This window comes from Lacerta agilis, chromosome 6, assembly GCF_009819535.1.
Source record: "Lacerta agilis isolate rLacAgi1 chromosome 6, rLacAgi1.pri, whole genome shotgun sequence".
Taxonomy (NCBI): Eukaryota; Metazoa; Chordata; class Lepidosauria; order Squamata; family Lacertidae; genus Lacerta; species Lacerta agilis.
Genome location: NC_046317.1, coordinates 88,374,633 through 88,396,057, shown reverse-complemented (window position 1 = coordinate 88,396,057; position 21,425 = coordinate 88,374,633). Strand labels below are relative to the sequence as shown.

Genomic DNA, 21,425 nt, shown 5'->3' with positions numbered 1-21,425 from the left:
GGGCAGGTAGGGTCTCAGACTACCTCTCTCTCTCCCACTGCTTCTTCTCCATCTAGTATTTCCCAGCTTCTGCCTTCTGAACTATGCCCCTCTGCAAGCCACTGTTCCAAATCTATACTGTCCTCCCCGCTCCTGGGAAGATCTTGATCAGGGGGAGGGGGGGAGGCTCCTCAGTGCAGCCCTCCTCAGCACAGTCCCTGACACAGACACATCTTCTGTTGTCCACAGTAGCATCGTATGTCAGCAAATTGGCCATCTGCACCCCAGAATGCGGTGGTTTTTCAGAGCACTGAAGGGGAATAAGCCAGTGATGAGCTAGGACATTTGGCTGTGCTGCCTCTCCTGATGATGTATGTTCTCCCCCCCTCTGGTTCCACAATTCCCTACACACTCCTTGGTCTCACCTTGCTTTTCCACCGCCCCGGGATATTCCAGGGTCACTGTCTCAGCAAAGGAAACAGCTTCAAATTCTTCACACTTAGGAGACCACAGTAAACACTGATGCTGTAAGTGATCCAAAGGTCTTTGTAAGAACCAGATGACGTTTCGGAGCCATCTGCTCCTTCTTCTATCCCCAGGATAGCGCACCATTTGCATTAAATGAGCCGTGTCACAATTAGCAGGAGTAAGCAGAGTTTATTAAAAATTGAGCGAGCCCAGTTTTAAAAACTACTGGAACAGTGGCAGCAAAGCTACTTTGCTTTTGACTTTAATGTTCTAAAATTGCTTGGGGAGGTAGAACCATGCATAATCCATAGTGTCGTTCTGCTGTCCAATGACACACAGAGAGAAACAAGAATGAAAATGGATCGTGCTGCCAAAGATAAGTGCTGTGTTGTGCAGTTTATAGCCCATTACTGCAACTAGTGGGGCTCTGCATCTCCTTCCTCTGCAATGACTTCCTCTGCATTCCTTTCAGGAGAATTGCAGTGCAATCGATGCAGCCTATAAACGTGTCCACATGTTACTTAGGTTACTGCTAGCTTTAGATTTTGAAAAAAAAATGGCTCTCTCCAAGGTGGGTCAAAAGAGAATCTGGCAGGTCAAAGATTGTCAAAGCAGAGTCGTGGGAAACTTGGTAGAACCAGTGTTTAGTAGTCTTCTTTCTTTCCTTCTTTCCTTCCTTCCTTCTTTCCTTCTTTCTTTCTCTTTCTTTCGCAATCACTCATAGCTGAGTAAGGCTGTCTTCCATAAATACAGTTTTAACTGTATTTAAACAAATACAAACAGTTGCGGAAACTTTAATGGCAAGGACCCCACAGAAGCAGGGTCGCCAATTTCCGATTTCAGAAAAACAGGTGGGATGTTCAGTGGAGCCAGGGCAGAACTTGATGCGCCAGGGGGAGAACCCAAAGAGAATCTGGATAAATTTGATGGCTCGGGGAACAAAGAAGTGTGAAATTTCAGTGGGTGGGGTTGAGAATCGAGGAATCTCCTGGACCAGGAAGATTGCATTCAGCACAAGGTCTGAACATAGCCTTACAAACATACAATTGTCTTCTTCTTCTTCTTCTTTGGCGATCCCTCGTAAGATTCTCTTCCATAAACATGGTTTTAACAATGAGTCCGTAAGTAACTGTGGAGGCCAATTCTGGATCCACACGTCCTTCCACAGAGGGGACATTGGTTTCCGGGTGGGTGTTGATCACGGTGTGGATTTGCCAAGCGTGCCTTCCTCTTAACACATTTCTCCCTTGCGTCCTGAGTTCAAACGTCTTCAAAACCCATGACACCTTTGGTAAAGGCTGTTCTCCAACTGGAGCGCTTGCACTCCAGTGCTTCTCAGTTCTCAAGAGCAAAAACCCCCCATAAAAAATGGGTGCTCAGACACAGAGCTTTAAAGAACAGCCTGTGCCTGGAAAGTGTGGAGGAAAAGTTAAGTGTAGATAAGCCCTCAGTGTTTTGACACCTGAGATGTGTCTATTTGTAGAACCATCCTTATTTTTGTGAGTGTAAGTTGTTTTTTGACATTCTGTTTTAAGTGTTGCATCCCACCCTTGATTATTATTATATGATGATTATTATTATTTATAATAAATGTTCATTTTTAACCAGGCCTTTGGTCGATCCGATTTAGATCCTATACCCTTTTAAAATGTGTGTTTTTGGGGGGGAATATTGGGTTGTTGTTTTTATTTTTCTTAGGTATTTTGTGGTTTTATATCTTGATTTTATTCTCTGAACTACCCTGAGACCTCCGGGTATAGGGCAGGATATAAATAATAAATAAATAATAATAATAGCAACAACAGCAACAATAAATAGGCTTACATTTAAAGACAAACATAAATATATTACTCTACTAACAAATGCATAAAAATCACAGTGTAGTGTTTTGTGGAGGGTAGAGTGATTGGTCTCCAGTGAAGGCCGGGGAAGACCCTCTCTGAAACCCCGGAGAGCTGCTGCTGCTGCCGGTCAGTGTAGACAGTACTGAGCTTGATGGACCAATGGTGTGCGTCAGTACAAGACAGTGCCCTGTATTCCTCATGGAAGAGATAAGAGGCTATATGAAATGGGCGGGTGGAGAAAATTGCAGGAAGGCAAGCTTTCCCCTCCCTTTCCAAACTCCTCTAGTCCTTGGGAAAGTAGCATTTTGTCTTCTCTAACAAGGTACGCTCTCGTGGAGGTCCCTGCAGGTTTGCGATAAAGAGGCTCCACTGTAATTCCAGCGCTCCATCTGCGTGCCAGAAATCTGCTTGGCTGCGGTCCGAGATTCGCACGCCGCCACCGAGAAGAAGAGACTAATATAGTCCCTGGTGCCTTGTTGCTCTTTCCTCACGCCATTTACCACGCCATTTACATCGGAGGGCGTGCTTTCTGCCCTGGCCACGCAGCATCACACAGCTCATCAATTGCAACTGCCTTCCACAAATCATCTCGGCCTTCTCCCTTCCCTCTTTAAAAAGAAAAAAGGAGAAAGGAGAAAACAATTCAGGACAGCGACTATTCAATTGACCGGCCATTACCGCAACTTCAATTAAACAGCAATAATAAATTTTTAAAACACACACACGCCACGCATCCCAAGCCAGCTGTTTGCCACAATAAGGCTCTGGTTTATTTTTTACAATAAAAGTGTAATGAAAGTTAAATTAACAGTGTAAAATATGTAACGGCTGGGCCGTAAACGCTGCATGCTAATCGCTCCCTTCCCCTTTCTTTCCTCCCTCGGCCTCCCTCTTTTTCTCCTGAGGTTTCAGTAATTTGCTTGCGATCATATAAACAGCGACGCAGTTATGAATTTAGTGAGCATCGTGCTGGCAACGATATAATAAGTGAATTGTGCCGCATTTGCAGATGATTAAAAACAGGATCAGCGTTTTTCAAATTATCTCAGAGCGGGTATGAAATAACGGTGGTGCGGCCCCCTCGACTGTCAACTCCTCTGTTGTTGTTTTTATGGAATAAAATAAAAATAATGATGATAACAATGAAACACAGAACACGAGTTTCGAGAGCAGGCAAGCACGCTTGTTTTGACAGTCGTGGTTGACGTTCCTAATCACTGCCTTGCATAAAGGGGCGGCTGTGCTGTTTCACATCGACTCCTTCTCTGAAAGCTTTGAGCAGTGGCAAACTTGTGTGTGTGACTGTTAATTGGCATGTATATTTAAACAAATGCAACCAGTCGCAGAAACCTTAATGGCAAGGACCCCACGTCAGCAGGGTCACTAACTTCCGATTTCAGTGAAACGGGTGGGATGTTCAGTGGAGCCAGGGCAGAACTCGATGCGCCAGGGAGAGAACCCGCGGGGGAGATTCTGGGTAAATTTGATGGCTCGGGGAACAAAGAAGTAAGGGTGAAATTCAGTGGATGGGGTTGAGAATCAAGGAATCTCCTGGCCCAGGAAGATTGCATTCAGCACAAGGTCTGAACATAGCCTTACAAACATACAATTGTCCTCTTTGGAGATCACTCATAACCAAGTAAGATTGTCTTCCATAAACACGGTTTTAACAGTGAATCCGTAAGTGACTCTGGAGGCCAATACTGGATCCACACGTCCTTCCACAGTGGAGACATAGGTTTCCGGGCGGGAGTTGATCATGGTGAGGGTTTGCCAAGCGTGCCTTCCTCTTAGCACATTTCCCCCTTTCATCCTGAGTTCGAGCGTCTTCAAAACCCATGACACCTTTGGTAAAGGCTGTTCTCCAATTGGAGCGCAGACCAGTGTTTCCCAGTTGTCGTGTTTATACTACATTTTTTTTTAAGATTAGCCTTGAGGCGGTCTTTAAGGCTCTTTTGCCGACCACCAGCTTTACGCTTTCCATTTTCAAGTTCGGATACATTTGCAATTTGTAAATACAATTGTAATTGCACAGTAACCAGGCATACGATAGGGGGATCCCCTGGTGCTGCTGTTTTGTTTGGGTTTTTTACATGGAAGAGCACCCATGGGCTCTGTTCAGGCTTTCCACTGACTGGGGCAATCTCCCCTCTCACCAAAACACACACAAATATTTTGTTGGGGGACCGAACCCCCATCAGCCCCTAGGAGTTGGCTTCCATGCAGCCTACACAGTTTGGAAGAGCTGTGCAGAGCGAATGAGTTCCCTTCTTTCTATGATTAAGAACCTTTTAATCTGTGTACGCACCAGGCATTGAAAGCATTCCCGCCAATCTGAATCCTGGGAGCTGTTATTTAAAAGTGCTTGGAACTGTAGTTCTGCGAGGGGTGAGCTACATTTCCTAAGAACCTTTGGGATAGAGGGTGCGCCTTAAATATATGGTGCTTATGGTTCTTTAGATTCCTTCTTTTATAGCCGGTTTCACCTGGGTGATTACTGGTCTGATTCACCTGGGTGGTTACTGGAGCTGATATAATAATGCTGGTGCTGTTTTACTTCCTTCTAAGGTAGGCTTCTAAGGTTTGGATCCTGAGCTCCCTTCTGCAAAAGTAAAGCACTTCCCCCATCATACAAGGGCTTGTAGTCCAGCAGAGAGTTTTTGGGAAGCACAAGGGCCGTAGTAGGAAGGAAGGAAGAGTGAAAGTGATCTCCCACCCCTTCTGCTGGCTGGAGCGGAACTCATGAGACACTTCCGCCAGCAAAATGGACCCAAGCTGCAATTTGTTTGTTTGTTTGTTTGTTTATATCCAAGCAAAAGCACCACCCATGTTGTTTCCTCTTATCTCTGTAGGTGCCCTGTTCCTGGTTGTGTTGGGCTTGGACACATCAGTGGCAAATACGCCTCACATCGCAGTGCCTCGGGGTGCCCCCTCGCAGCCCGGAGGCAGAAAGAAGGGTCTCTCAATGGTTCGTCCTTTTCATGGAAGTCACTCAAGAACGAGGGTCCCACTTGTCCAACCCCAGGTTGTGATGGCTCGGGTCATGCAAATGGAAGCTTCCTCACTCACAGAAGGTAACCGCAATGCATGAGGTCCCTGCGTCTTTTGAAAAAGGTAGCAGTGAAGCAGAGGCGTAGGAAGGTCAGGTGGTACCCGGTGCGGAAAATTTCTTGTCAGCCCCCCCCCCCATTGATTCCCACACACACACCCGCAAAATGGTTTTACGTTATTTCATATTTTCTTACAAAGGAATAATAACTAATAATAATAATAATAATAATAATAATAATAATAATAATAATAATAAAACTTTTATTTATATCCCACCCTCCCCGGCCGAAGTCGGGCTCAGGGTGGCTAACATCAGATACATAACATTGGTATAAAATCAAACAATAATTAAATTACAGTGGTGCCTCGCAATACGAAATTAATTCGTTCCGCGAGTCGTTTCATATTGCGAAAAATTTGTCTTGCGAAGCATGGTTTCCCATAGGAATGCATTGAAATTTTCGTCTTGCGAAGCACGACCATAGAAAAATTCGTCTTGCGAGTCACCTAAAAAAAATCGCAAAACCCTTTCGTCTAGCGAGTTTTTCGTTGCGCGAGGCATTCATCTTGCGAGGTACCACTGTACCTCCTAAAAACATCTCAAAATCAAATTAAAGTCTAATTAGATGGCTTTCCACAGGGTTAGGGTTGGGAACAGTAAGTGCTCCACTGGACTGAAATTTCAGCCTTCACGACATAGGAAAACAGCCAAGTAAACAGCTATTTTGGTGGAGGAGGGTCAAGATATTAACCGATACGCATGAAATTTCATATATAGCTATATAATCCCTAGTATAGTAAGACCAGACCTTTGGAGCAGGCAATTTAAAAAAAAAAAGTTTTTTATGAACCGCCCTAGTAGGGCAGTAATTGTTCCTTGATAATTTGTCACCCCCTCCATTATGGGACATGGGGCGGACTGCCTTGCTACGCCCCTGCAGTGAAGTCCATTTTGCAACACCATCTCGATACTTGCTCAGGAACTGAGCCCTGGGACCAAACTAGATATCTAGATTTTTTTAGACTCTCTTGTGCTGATCTGTGCCAGATTGCCTGAGGTTTCAATGAAGTGTGCACTCGTCACCCATGCCCCTTTGTTTTACCCCTCGAGCTGAAATACAGAGAAAGATCGTGGATCTATGTGGATCCTCTGCTGTAGCAGTTACTGAAATCCAAAGACTCTATTGACATGATCCACAAATATCCTGCCTCTTGGTCATTTTGGTTGCCCTTTTCTGAACCTTTTCCAGTTCTACAAAACTCATTGACGATACTGAGCGCATCCAAATATGGAATAAAGGTGTGTCAATGGTTTAAGGGGAGGGTGGTATAATTAGCTACCTGCTTCACTAGTCCAAACACAGTTTGTATCAGGCCGCAGACCTCATGCCACCAGCTCCTGAAGGGACCATCAGTGGTCTGGGAGAACTGTCCCTGCGGACATTTCCCTGGGACTACTTAAGACCTGTCTGTCTTGAGCGAAGGCAGATGTGAGGAAGCCCAGGCCAGGAAGCATTTAATCGCCAGCTCCTGAAGTTGGCCTGGTTTGCATTTGTTTATTCTAGTGTTTCAAATTGGTAGAACAGCGGTATATAAAATGCAATAAATACATAATTAGTAAATAAATAAATAGCTGTCGGATAAATAGCTGGGGGTATCTCATGCAAAGTTCTAATGAAGTCCTGAACAGTACAACAGGCTATCCACAAGTACAACCAATTTCAGGAGCAGGATCTCTTTGGATTTATGAGACATAAAATATGTGCTTTGATTAGAATCTGCATTTTATAGCTGAATCTTTTATGGGGGGAACCTGCAAGGGAATTTCTCTCATATACAACTGTCAATTTATTTATTTATTTCAAACTATTCAGTCAAGCTAATCCAAACGACTGAGTTCCTGGCGGGCTTATAAAAACTACTGCGTCAACTGGGGCAGGAGGGTGGAAACATCACTGGGAAATGGTTTTACAATGAGCATTAAATAGCTATATTCATTTTGTGATTTTCCATTGAATGACAAGGAAGAAAAAAAGAGAAAGACTTATTTCTTCCCCCAGAGAAGTAAAACGCATTATTTTCATTTTGTTTTAAAATTTTATGCAAGCATTTCCAGTTAAATGTAAACATTAGCAACAAGAAAGGATGCCAGAGGTGGGGAAAGATTTCCTCACAAAAAATATTTTTTTAAGAAGTTTTCTATGCTTTCCCAGGGATGCGGGTGGTGCTGTGGGTTAAACCACAGAGCCTAGGGTTTGCTGATCAGAAGGTTGGAGGTTCAAATCCCTGCGATGGGGTGAGCTCCCGTTGCTTGGTCCCAGCTCCTGCCCACCTAGCAGTTCGAAAGCACGTCAAAGTGCAAGTAGATAAATAGGTACCACTCTGGTGGGAAGGTAAACGGCATTTTCGTGCGCTGCTCTGGTTCGCCAGAAGCGGCTTAGTCATGCTGGCCACATGACCCAGAAGCCGTACGCCAGCTCCCTCGGCCAGTAAAGCGAGATGAGCACCGCAACCCCAGAGTCGGACACGACTGGACCTAATGGTCAGGTGTCTCTTTACCTTTACCTATGCTTTCCCACATCAACAAATTTCTGCTTTAGGATCAGAACCAGTGATTTCAGCAGAGCTGTCTATGTCTGCTGTAAATTTTGCACCTGCAGTTTCTGCTTCTTAGGATTGCGTGTCGAGGTTCCAGGACAGCTCCCCATCCCCAATAATTCAGTCATCACACAATCATTTAAGTTTTAAGGTTTTTGGCATAATTTTGGCCACAACATTGTTTAAATACAACCTATGTGAGTGGTTGCTTAGGCATTGGTTCCGACTATCTGTCCCCTGCCCTGGGACAGAACTGACATCCGCTGGCCAGAGAAGTCAGTTAAGGGTAAATACCTATAGGGGAGAGATCAGGAGCTGGGTGCCAGGCCCTCAGCTCTCCCCCAAATGCTCCCAAGGGCTCTTGCATGGCCCTAGCCCCTTCTCAGGGGGGTACGGACAAAAGCAAGATGAGCCCCTGGATTCCTTTAACAGAATACCCTTGCAGCAGCATTTTGCAGGGGTAGGCCCAGCCAATTCCATACCCCTGCAGCAGTATACTTACGGGCAGTCCCAGCCAAATCCTGCTTGGCAGGGGGTTGGACTGGATGGCCCTTGTGGTCTCTTCCAACTCTATGATTCTATGAAATCCTGTACCCCTAGACCAACCAATTTTAACCAATGCCTAACCGCAACCTTACAAGTTGTGACGATTTGCTATGCAGTAGGCAAAACCAAATGGCACCAGCCAATCAGCCAAATGGACAAAATTCCTACCAGGCCCCTGCTCCAAAGCAGGCGACCCCATGACAGGCATAGCAAGGTCAAATGCAAAAGAAAATTCCCTAAAGATAGGGACGGCGGGCGGGAGACCCGTTGCATGCAGCAAAAGTGAAACCTAGAAGACGCCGTGCAGGAATTTAAACAACAATGCCTGTCAATCATTAACTTGCAACATGCTCATCTCCCCAGCAACCCGATGAGCCCAATCCAAAGAGTGGCCATGCCAACTAACCCGCCCAGCAACAAGGGAGCTGTCCCGTTAACCCTTCCGCAACCCGTGCTCTCCCTGAGTGGAGAACCCGCTATGTAGGAAATGACCTAACTGAGACAGGGTGTCCATCCACTTTGTTTGCCCACTATTTAAATGCAGTGGCTCACATAGATTTCAAACAGAGGCCTTTTCCTAGTACTCTCCAAATTGCTCACATAAGTAATCTGACCTCGTCAAGGATCATGTAACAAATATCACATTTGACAGAGCATTGTAAGACACAGGTGATCTTGTGGGTCAACACAACCAGTCAGATTTGCTTACATGATTATGGCAAGGAGGGCAACTGGGAGCAATGCAAGTTAGGGCAATAGATTTGAATAAGGCTGCAATTCTTTGCACACTTACTTGGTAGTAAGTTTCCTTAAATACTACTTATTTCTGAATGCACGAGATTGCACAGTGACTGAGCACATTTACAAAGAATGCTGAATTTCACCCCACAAAGGAGGCTTTTACAGCACTGCAAGTAATTTTAGCTCGGCCTTAATTACCTGGCTGCAATTAATCCTGGAAGTTCTAACAAAAACCACTTTTGCTTATCATTTTAGCCTGTCGGGGTGTCCAAGAGCTACTTTTGCTGGGAAAAGGGGGAAAATCTCAGGGGATGAAATTCTCAATGCTAAATTCAAGACCAGTGATGGTAAGAGAACCAGATTTATCACTTGGCTAGTTTTGCATATTTGAAAATTTGATTTTGGAAAAAAAATTAACATAACTTACAGATTGTGTGTGTCCGCACCATTAGCATTTCCACTGGACCGAGATGATCCATGCCAATTGAATTCGTACTTGCTAACTTACTTGCTAAGGTTTTGCTCTGTTATTCAGGCAGCGTGTTTTCTTGCAATCTGGAAATCCCCTACAAGAGCAAATATCCGTCTTGCTACCGATTGCATCCTCTCCACTATTTGATTCTTGCACATTTTCCAAAAGCTAAAAACATGCCTCGCCACAAAGTTTGCTCTGAAAATGCCCAAAGTTTTTTTGGGGGGCCTGCTAGATCACCTGCCCACCTAGCAGTTCGAAAGCACGTCAAAAGTGCAAGTAGATAAATAGGTACTGCTCCGGCGGGAAGGTAAATGGCATTTCCGTGCGCTGCTCTGGTTCGCCAGAAGCGGCTTAGTCATGCTGGCCACATGACCCAGAAGCTGTACGCCGGCTCCCTCGGCCAGTAAAGTGAGATGAGCGCCGCAACCGCAGAGTCAGACACGACTGGACCTAACGGTCAGGGGTCCCTTTACCTTTTTAGATCACATGTGATATAGTGACCAGAACGTTGTGGTTTCAGTGTGAAGGATCTAGTTTAAATCATTATGCAGTACGATGCTCAACATATGATAAAGCCAATGTTGTAGAAAGTCCTTGATTCTCAGCTGTGACTCACTAGCCAAACTTTGGCAAGCCTCTGTTCTTTCTGTTTCACCCCCACCCCCATTTTTAATATGATGGGGGGGGCTTGACCGCAACCTACCTTCCCATGGTGTTATTATAATTAATGAGATGATAGGATTGTAAATTTTGCAAGGGCCATTAAAGGTCATTTCACCACTACCAATGCAGGATACCCATTGCTATAGCATTCCCCAAAACTGACCTTCCAGTATCTGCTTAGTAACATCTAACTAAGGAGAACCACAACCTTCTAAGGTGATTAATTCTGTTTAAGGTACGCGGGTGGCGCTGTGGTCTAAACCAGTGAGCTTCTTGGGCTTGCTGATCAGGAGGTCGGCAGTTCGAATCCGCACAACGGTGGTGAGCTCCCGTAGCTCTCTCCCAGTTCTTGCCAACCTAGCAGCTCCAAAGCACAACAGTGCAAGTAAATTGGTACCGCTGCAGCGGGAAGGTAAACGCCGTTTCCGTGCACTCTGGCTTCCATCACGGTGTTCCGTTGCGCCAGACGTGGTTTCGTCATGCTGGCCACAAGACCCGGAGAGCTGTGGACAAACGCCGGCTCCCTCAGCCTGAAAAGCGAGATGAGCGCCACACCTCATAGTCGCCTTTGATTGGACTTAACTGTCCAGGGGTCCATGTTTAGCTGAAGTCCCCTTTCTTGTACTGTGGTACCTTGGTTATCGAACGGCTTAGCTGTTGAACAAATCGACTCCCGAACGGCACAAACCCAGAAGTGAGTGTTCCGGTTTGCGAACATTTTTTTGGAAGCTGAACGTCTGACGCAGCTTACACGGCTTCCAATTGAGTGCAGGAAGTTCCTGCAGCCAATCGGAAGCCACACCTTGGTTTTCGAACCATTCCGGGAGTCAAATGGACTCCCGGAACAGATTAAGTTTGACAACCAAGGTACTACTGTAATGTGAACACATTGGTTTAGGTCCTACCCTTTAGAGCAACAGCAAGGTGCTCTCAACAGTGTCGGGATAACCAGTTTCTGGGATAACCAGCCGTCTGAGAGCCTGCTCTGGTTGGTTATGAGGGTCCGCTGGTTATGAGGGTTCTTGAAGGTCGTGAGGAGTTTTCGGAAGTTGCAAAGGTCTGAAGAGGATAGGACAGGCAGGAAGAAGCAAAGCAAAAGGTGTGGCCGAAGAAGCAGGAAGGAGGCCAAATAAAACAGACTGCAGTCAATGGTTTCAAGTGCACTCAATGCGAGCGAGCTCTCTGTCTCTCTGTCGCTCTGCTCATCTCGTTGCCGAGCCAACAGGAGCAGGGCTATTTATTAGCAAATTATACAGCGTCATCAAATAAGCATTAACCAATAATAATGCAGCAATAGTGAGTGTTTCCAGGCGGGAAACCAGCCTTGTGACCATTACCAGGAGGCTTCCTGGCGCGCTTTCGGGGAGGCGCGGAGAGAGCCAGTGTGGTGTAGTGGTTAAGAGTGGTAGACTCGTAATCTGGGGAACCGGGTTCGCGTCTCCGCTCCTCCACATGCAGCTGCTGGTGACCTTGGGCTAGTCGCACTTCTCTGAAGTCTCTCAGCCCCACTCTCCTCACAGAGTGTTTGTTGTGGGGGAGGAAGGGAAAGGAGAATGTGAGCCGCTTTGAGACTCCTTCGGGTAGTGAAAAGCGGGATATCAAATCCAAACTCCTCTTCTTCTTCTTCCAATCTCTGGCCGGATCTTCTTTCCTTCTGCGCAGTAGCGCGGAAGGATTTGTAAAGCGGCTATCGCGCGGGAAAACCCAAAAACATATTCCCACACACCAGAAGTTGTTAGAATACAACTTCCATCATCCCTACTCTGCATGGTCCTAGGTTAGGGTCGATGGGAGTTGTATCTACCACATTTGTGACACCCTCGCTCTAGGACTACAGAAAACAAATTTATTTTTATGATCTGTATATTAAGTGCTTAGAGCACTCCAATGGTGTTACAGGAGGGCTAAACATTACTGTGTAGACAGTACACTGGAGTCCAAGGGTAACATCCAGTGCTACTCGGAGTAACACTGAAGATAGCAGAAATGATTACGTAATTTAGTTTCATTTATTTAAATGGATCTACTCCGTGTAGGTTCTATCTGCATATATTAGAGCAGGAAATTGCCCGACCGCTTCTTTATTTCATCCTTGCAGTTCTAGAGAACGACGAAGAAATTAAGCAGTTAAACAAAGAGATTAGTGAGCTGAATGAATCCAACACTGAAATGGAAGCAGCCATGGTGAAGCTGCAGTCGCAGGTAAGTGCACCTGGACTACAGGTTACAGGTAGGTAGCCGTGTTGGTCTGCCATAGTCAAAACAAAATAAAATAAAAAAATTCCTTGCAGTAGCACCTTAGAGACCAACTAAGTTTGTTCTTGGAGAGCCAGTGAGGTGTAGTGGTTAAGAGCGGTAGTCTCGTAATCTGGGGAACCGGGTTCGCTTCCCCGCTCCTCCACATGCAGCTGCTGGGTGACCTTGGGCTAGTCACACTTCTTTGAAGTCTCTCAGCCCCGCTCACCTCACAGAATGTTTGTTGTGGGGGAGGAAGGGAAAGGAGAATGTTAGCCGCTTTGAGACTCCTTCGGGTAGTGAAAAGCGGGATATCAAATCCAAACTCTTCTTCTTCTTCTTCTTCTTGGTATGAGCTTTTGTGTGCATGCGCGAAATCTGAAGAAGCTGGTCTCTAAGGTGCTACTGCAAGGAATTTTTTTATTTTATTTTGTACTACAGGGTATTTGTTTATTTAAAATCATCATATGCACCCCTCCTCCTCCTCATAAATATAACCTAGTTTACATATGCATGACTGAATTCTGCCAAGGCAGCCATAAGCTTGGGAGCAATGGTGAGAGGAGAGCAGGAAGAGGTAGAGAATTCTTGCCCAGCCTAGGGCCAGACCCTGGTAACCATGCAGTTCAGATGGCTTAGAAGCAACTCAAGGGACAAAGCAAAATAATTAGCATTTGGAATATATTTAATAGGGTTGGTTTATATGTAATGACAAAACCGCTTTGAGATTCCCCCCCCCCTTTAAAATATAAAGCGGTATAGAAATGAAATGAAAAATAAATAAACCAAAGCTGGCAGAAGGCTCTAGCAGCCGCCAAAGCTTCTGGTGACAAAGCCTTGGGCTTTCGGTGGCAAAGATGGATCAAGGATCATCCCCCAGTACATACCTGTCCCTTTGGAGTGCAACTCCATCCAGATCAGGCACAGCCCCCAATAACCCAGACCCAGGTACCACTCACCCACAGGATTTGGTATCGGTTTCTTGGCCTACATCCAGCCACAACTGAATCATATTTAACAGAGGAAGAAAGCTGGGTACTAACTGCAAACTAGTGACACGGTGTCCATATCCCCTAACAACCACACCCAACTGCTTCCTATAAATGTTGTGGTTGTTTTGGTGGTGGTAGTGGTTGTTATATTTGCCGCCCATCTGACTGGGTTGCCCAAGCCACTCTGGGAGGCTTCCAACCAAATATTAAAACACTATTCTAGGGGTATTCCACCCTCCTACACCCACTCTGAGACCACTCAGCTCACCAGCCAGCGTCTCCCCTGGGTTGCTAGGAGCAGTGGGGAACCCCTCAACATAACATTAACACAACACAACACAACACAACATAAGCTACCACCACCCTTTTTAGTCTATCCAATTGCCAGCCCTAGGGCATAGGGAAAAAGGGAACCCTATCCTTTCCAGGCTACACAATTAATTTAGATGAACACAAGCAAGAATCTTATTTCAGCAGAGTGTCCAAGCAGCAAGGTACTGGTTTAGCTCAGTCAGTCTTAAGGGAAACAGAACACAAACAACACGTCCTTTTAAGTATTTATGAAAAGAACTTTAAACTAAAACGAGATAATACAGTTCTCAAACAACAGGTTACAATGCAATAAAATAACAAAGGTACTTAGTCTCTCTAGCCAGATAACATACTCACAACTTAGCACTTGAAAAGCATTAAGTCCTTCTCCTATTCTGGCAAGGACGTAGTTCTCTAAGCAGGCAATGGTCAAGAAGTCCAGGAACCATGATGCCTAAAAACAAGGTCACTAAGGAGCCATGCCTAGAGCAATTTTACATCTCAATACAGGGTCATTCAGGGACCCAGGTGGCGCTGTGGGTTAAACCACAGAGTCTAGGGCTTGCCGATCAGAAGGTCGGCGGTTCGAATCCCTGCGACGGGGTGAGCTCCTGTTGTTTGGTCCCAGGTCCTGCCCACCTAGCAGTTCGAAAGCACGTCAAATAGGGACTGCTCCGGCGGGAAGGTAAACGGTGTTTCCGTGCGCTGCTCTGGTTCGCCAGAAAGCGGCTTTGTCATTCTGGCCACATGGCCCGGAAGCTGTCTGCGGACAAACGGCGGCTCCCTTGGCCTATAGAGCGAGATGAGCGCCGCAACCCCAGAGTCGGACACGACTGGACCTAATGGTCAGGGGTCCCTTTACCTTTACCTTACAGGGTCATTCACCCACGTGGGGTTGCTAAGAATGGACCTATTAGCATAAACCTTTAATTAGTGGATTGACCAATAAACAGCAAGCCCCCGTTTGTCTTTTGATGTCAAGAAACTCAGACAGCTGGAGATGGTTTAACCATCCTCCCCACTTCTTCCCAGGATCAGCCTGATAACTCTCAACTGACCTCAGCTGGGCCAAACCCATAAGTCAGGTGTTACTTCACACTCCCAGGGCAGGAACCATAAAACAATATATCGCATCCCCAATTAAAGAGAACACTTTCACATTCTAGAAGGAGGTTACATTTAGTTCTTTCCCAGCATGCCTACATTTCTGCAATTCCCAGAATACACCGTGGTCTGAACCAAAGATTACAAACTTGGCTTTGCTATTTCTCTACAACCATAAAATCTCGAACATTAAAAGCCTTCCTGCACAGGGCTGCCTTCAGTTATCTTCTAAACGTCAGATAGTTGTTTATTTCCTTGACATCTGGTGGGAGGGCATTCCACAGGGCGGGCGTCACCACCGAGAAGGCCCTCTGCCTGGTTGAATTTACAGTGGTACCTCGGTTTTCGAGCGTCTCGGAAGCCAACCGTTTCAGATTTCGAAAGCCAAAAACCTGGAAGTAATTGCTTCCGTTTTTGAACGTGCCTTGGAAGTCAAACGGCTTCCACTGCATTTTTTCCTATTTTCTCCATTGACTTTGCTGCCAGCCCTTTGCACCTCGGTCGTCGAACGTTTTGGAAGTCGAACGGTCTTCGGGAACGGATTGCGTTCGACAACCGAGATACTGTAATATATGAATGTATGCTTGTAACAAGACTCCACAGCAGCCTGGTGTCAATTGCTTTTATTACCCCACAATATTGCTGCATTGCGCATTCCTCTGCCTTTGCAAACACCAGTCAACGAGGCTGAGTGAAGGCTGGGAGACTTACGGTGTGATAATTTAATGTCCTGCATCTGGCATTACGAAAAGAGAGGAAGACTGAGAAGGAGGAAGAGATTCAGACTTACTGTTTGCAGCAGCAGCAGCAGCAGCAGCCATGAACCAGTTTGTTCCACTTGTGGGGCAGGATATGAACCTAATAAATGTAAGCCTTGTGGCACTCATGGAATGTTGAAAGACAGTGACCATTTCTCTTCCCTAATCCACATTTCTCCCCACCTCCTACAGATCTCAAGCATGGAGAAGAACCTCAAGAACATTGAGGAGGAGAACAAGATTATAGAAGAGCAGAACGAAGCCCTCTTCCTTGAGCTCTCAGGGCTGAGCCAGACTCTTATCCAAAGTCTTGCCAATATCCGCCTTCCACACATGGTGAGAATCTCTCCCGTGCACCGAACCTTCGGCAGTGTGATAAAGCACCAGATTTTGAAAGCATCCTAGCAAGGCGCTTTTGCATATAATTAAGGAGTGGCAGAAAAAGAGCTCCGGGCTATTGATTATTTCATAAAATTCAGCAGGGGGAAAGGGCCCAAGCACCATTTATAGATAGAGTCCATGCCTAAGGTTAGAGCAATTTAAATGCTTGAAAGCAAGGAAGTGCAAAACTAAGCAATCCCAGGCAGCTTTACCTCTGCACTGCAATATGTGGGAATTAAAAAAAAAAAAGTCCAAGCCCAATGAGCCCAGCACTCACATATATATTTTGCTTTCCACCCACCCCACCCCATTAAGTAAATTACTTTTATTCCTTCTTGTTGCTCCACAGAATCAAGGCTACCATACCTGCCAGATCGGGCAGGGATTTCTTAGCTTCCACATTTGGTGGTTAAACTGTGCTCCTTCCGGGGTAGTTTGTTTACCTGAGAGCCAGTGTGGTGTAGTGGTTAAGAGCAGTAGACTCGTAATCTGGGGAACCGGGTTCGTGTCTCCACTCCTCCACATGCAGCTGCTGGGTGACCTTGGGCTAGTCACACTTCTTTGAAGTCTCTCAGCCCCACTCACCTCACAGAGTGTTTGTTGTGGGGGAGGAAGGGAAAGGAGAATGTTAGCCGCTTTGAGACTCCTTCGGGTAGTGAAAAGTGGGATATCAAATCCAAACTCTTCTTCTTCTTCTTCTTCTACCTGAGGTCCCCCCACCATGCACTCACCTGTAGCTTCTAGAAGCTGTCAGCATGCGACAGCAAACACAGGAAATGGTTTCAACTAGCCAGATAAACCAGGTGAGGGTAGCCGGTGGGTCTCAAATCCTTGGTGAGTTAGGGACTTCCCTTGAGTGCAAAGACAGGCTCCAGTGGGTTGAGTGGATGAGACAAAAAGTGAGTCCAACGGTCAAGAAGGCGGTTTCTGCACATGCCGTAGAGGGAAGTGAGGGGCAGATGGGGCTCGTCCACCTGGGAAGGGAGCCCATCTAGGAGAAGGAAAACTTTGATCCTAAACCACTGCCATGCAGCTATACTCATTGGCGCTGTGGTCTAAACCACTGAGCTTCTTGGGCTTGCCGATCGGAAGGTCGGCTGTTTAAATCCCGGCGACGGAGTGACCTCCCATTGCTCTGTCCCGGCTCCTGCCAACCTAGCAGTTCGAAAGCTCGCCTGTGCAAGTAGATATATAGGTACTGCCGTGGCGGGAAGGTAAACTGCATTTCCACGTGCCCTGGTTTCCGTCATGGTGTTCCGTTCCGCCAGAAGCGGTTTAGTCCTGCTGGCCACATGACCTGGAAAGCTGTCTGCGGATAAACGCCGGCTCCCTCAGCCTGAAAGCGAGATGAGCGCTGCAACCCCATAGTCGCCTTAGACTGGACTTAACTGTCCAGGGGTCCTTTACCTTTTTTTTACTCATTGGCGAGTAAGGCTTTGGGAGCAAACCCCAAGAAAAAATCCTCCCCCGCTGCCTTGCAGGATATCTTTGGGAGAAGAAAAAGCTAAGGAGTAAGCCATACACAAATCTGGAGTGGAGTCTCTAAACAGTTGACTGGTATCTTGTATGCCTCCTGGCAATTCCTGTAGCCAAGCTGGTGCCCAATGTATTGCTCTGCTTTTAGTGAAGCTGAGTGGGACGGAGCTTGTCGTTTGGACATCCCAGGACTTCCATACACACTGCCCAGGCTTGCTCCACAAGGAGGTCACTTCACAACGTGAGAGGCAGCAGCTACAGGTTTAACTTCACCCCCAGAGGCTCACTCCATTGTTTCTCAAGACAGACAGATGCCAACATCTGTGTGCGTGTGTGTGTGTGTGTGTGTGTGTGTGTGCGTACACGCACACACACACACACACACACACACACACACACTTTAATAGGAGAACACATAGGTTACTTGGGAAGTCTAATAAAATGCTACCAAGTTTGCAGCTGCTCACCATTGCCTGTTTAAGCTGCAAGATCACTGATCTAAAAAGTGTTAGAAAAACTGAAATTTCACAGTTCAGCCCAAATGCTTTGTCTGGCACTTAATTTTTCGGAGGCGGCAGCACCCTCCGTATGTTTCTGAAAGCTACATTGTCCCTCCTTCTCTGCTGCCTCTTTCCCACTGATCTTATTCTTTTGTGTGTGTTTTTTTTGGTTGTCTCTCATTACATCTCTTGGCCCAAGTCGGTAAGAAAATGACAAAAGGAGCTCCATCAACAGTGCATGTTGCCTTTTTAGTCTAAGACAGCATGAGTGGAGATAGGACAGGATTGGACTGTAACGTCAGAAAGATCTTACAGCTCCCATTATAGCGCAGGGAGCTTCAGTTCTGCTCCGAACAGCTGTCAGCTGAACAATCACAGCGTTAAAGAGAGTATATTATATTTAACATAACAAGGTCTTAACAGTAACCAGCATGATGCCACTACTGGCTGTGGAATTTTATTTATTTATTTACAATCTGCATTGAAGTCGAACAGCTGAAAGGAGATGCAATTTATCTGGGTTTAGGGGTAGCTAATTGCATCGCGTGTGACACACTACCCTTGGTTAAAGCACATTAAATGTGACACAGGGGTTGGACAAACAAGAAAGCTGGCTAGAGTGCGACAGCTTGATCCAAAATGTGTTTTCACACAAGGCAAGCCCCACTGAATTTAGGATTGGGGCCTTAGAATACTTTTCAGAAATGTCACTAAGCTAAAGAAGCCCCTCTTGCATTTGGGTTTTTGGTGTGTGTGTGTTTTGGTATCACGTATGAATACGGGAGAGAATTTGGAAGAACAAAATGAAACACAAGATCTCAGCTACTGCAGGTTTTGCATTCGCGTTGGGGGTTTTATAGCAAAGCTGATTTAAACTTTGCTGTGAAATTGAATCAACAGGCCCAGCCCTCCGCTCGAGAATAGCCCTCGTGTGTCTATGGTGGCCTTCCACCTTCTTGATGTTGGAGAGGGGGGGTGTTCTCAAAACTCTGTGGGACGCAGTGTTCTAGATTTACAAAGCAAGAATGTTCGCCCAAGCTCTCTTAAAAGTTAAAGTTAACCTGGATAAAGTGATTTGAAGGGTGCACTTCTGCTTAAGGTGAAGGTAGACCTAAGCTATAATCCTGTACCTGGGAGTAATTAAGTTCTGTTGAATTTTTCATTTTAAATTCGTTGATTCATTTATCTCCTTTGGAAGAGCAGAATATTGTCCAGCTGATGCTAGATAGGATTCCACATTGTTTGCCACAAAAGGTCTGGGAGGTGGACATTACAATGGACACTAATATGGGCCTTTTTAATGTCAAAATAAAAGAGAAGCAAATTTAGTAGTAATTATTTAGGAGTAATAGATAAGGGAGAAGCAGATAATGTGGATCTAGTCCAGGCACCCCCAACTTTCGGCCCTCCAGATGTTTTGGGACTACATTTCCCATCATCCCTGACCACTGGTCCTGTTAGCTAGGGATCATGGGAGTTGTAGCCCAAAACATCTGGAGGGCCACAGGTTGGGGATGCCTGATCTAGTCCATGGGTAAGCAAACTAAGGTCCAAGGGCCGGATCCAGCCCAATCGCCTTCTAAATCCGGCCTGTGGACGGTCCAGGAATCAGCGTGTTTTTACATGAGTAGAATGTGTCCATTTATTTAAAATGCATCTCTGGGTTATTTGTGGGGCAAAGAAATTCGTTCTTTTTTCCCCCAAAATATAGTCCGCCCCCACCCCACCCCAAGGTCAGAGGGACAGTGGACCGGCCCACGGCTGAAAAAGTTTGCTGACCCCTGACTGAGCTGGGTCCAATGTTAGAGCCTTTTCTCTCTATGCTCTGCTTCTAAGTTTGATTCATATGTTTGCTTGCTTATTTACTCTTCTTCTTCTTCTTCTTCTTCTTCTTCTCTCTTGAGCAGGAGCCAATCAGTGAGCAGAACTTTGATGCGTACGTCAACACCCTTACTGACATGTACACGAACCAGGAATGCTACCAGAATCCTGAGAACAAGGACCTGCTGGAAAGCATCAAAAAGGCCATTAAAGGAATTCAGGTCTAATTACAATGGGACAAAGAAGAAAAATGGTGTGGGGGTGGGGGATAAATTTTTAAAAAGAAGACGTTAAAAGTAACTGGAAGAATATAGAGGACCTTCACTCTGCATATTCAGGTTTACAAGTTAGGAAACTTGTTGAATGAATGAATAAAAGGACCAAAACTTAACCAAGAGGCCATTCACAAGAAGCAGAACTGAACTCAAAATGTTTTCGTTTACTCAGTGGCGTTCCTTTGGCAAACCGTGGGGCTTTGTTTTTGTTTTTGTTTTTTCACCCCCATACTGTGTGGTGGTGGGAGTCAAAGATGGTCTTGGGAGCAGATGGAGATCAACGGTCTTCACAAGCTGCTAGGCACCTCCACCATCAAAGGAAGTTCCATAATAGAATTAGCCCCAGGTTTAGAGCATTAAAAGAACAGGGCTTTTTTGTCTGCGCCGCAACGAGTTCCACAACTCTGTATCGCTTATGGTCATGTCCCAAGATAACACATGAATGATGTGGCATGTTGTAGTACATGAGAAGCAGGAGCTGCAGGCTAGCCACCCATCTGAATCTGGGCTGAGGTTCTGATGCCTGCTGGACATGAGAACTCTTACAAGTATTCTAGAGTAGCATTATTTTTTATTTTCTGAAAGAGCAGCTCTGGATCTCCAGTAGAAAGCGCAACGGAAAAAAAAATATACAAAAGGTTCTCAGGGAAGCTTTTTTGGAGTTTGCAACTACAGTATTCCTTTGTCCGTATTTAAAAAAAAAAAAAAAGATAATAGCTATTAATGAACAGACCAATATTGGAACATTTCGTATGGAAGAATTCTAAATGTGTCATGGTCCAGTGTACATGAGTTTGGAAAGTCCTTTTGCTGACCGTTCTGGTTCTGTTTGTTGTCGTGGTCATCGTTGCGTAGCTACACAGCACTGCAGACATCCATGCCGGAGACATGTATAAGAAGCGATTAGGAACAAAAGGAAGTCTACAAAGAGTATTTACTCTTGGCTATGGACTTTGGCTCATAATACATGGCAATGTTTCTTGGTTCCGAGCTTTGTTTTCTACATTTTTTTTTTAAAAAAAATAAGTTTAACGAAACAGAGTGATCACCATTCTACAGAAGGAACAGTTGGGTATAGATCTTCCAAAGAAACACTTTGTTTTGTTTTGATTTTATTACCCCTTTGGTACACATAGTCCGCTGTGCACTTAAAAACGAACTACAGTGAAGTGAATGTCTTTTGCAAAACCAATTTCTTCAGCACCT

At 45.6% G+C, this 21,425-nt stretch overlaps 1 protein-coding gene across 7 annotated transcripts in view; it reads left to right on the top strand.

Moving 5' to 3' along the window:
* The window catches only part of MYT1 (myelin transcription factor 1), a 161,889-nt gene extending 141,699 nt beyond the window's left edge, over nt 1-20,190 (top strand). For all 7 annotated transcript variants that reach the window (XM_033153745.1, XM_033153743.1, XM_033153744.1 and 4 more), the window contains 5 exons: nt 5,144-5,365; nt 9,483-9,574; nt 12,464-12,567; nt 15,959-16,102; nt 20,031-20,190. In XM_033153745.1, the coding sequence (XP_033009636.1) occupies nt 5,144-5,365; nt 9,483-9,574; nt 12,464-12,567; nt 15,959-16,102; nt 20,031-20,171 (703 nt within the window). In that variant the 3' untranslated portion in view covers nt 20,172-20,190. The remainder of the gene's footprint in view (nt 1-5,143; nt 5,366-9,482; nt 9,575-12,463; nt 12,568-15,958; nt 16,103-20,030) is intronic.
* The last annotated feature ends 1,235 nt before the right edge of the window (nt 20,191-21,425 follow it).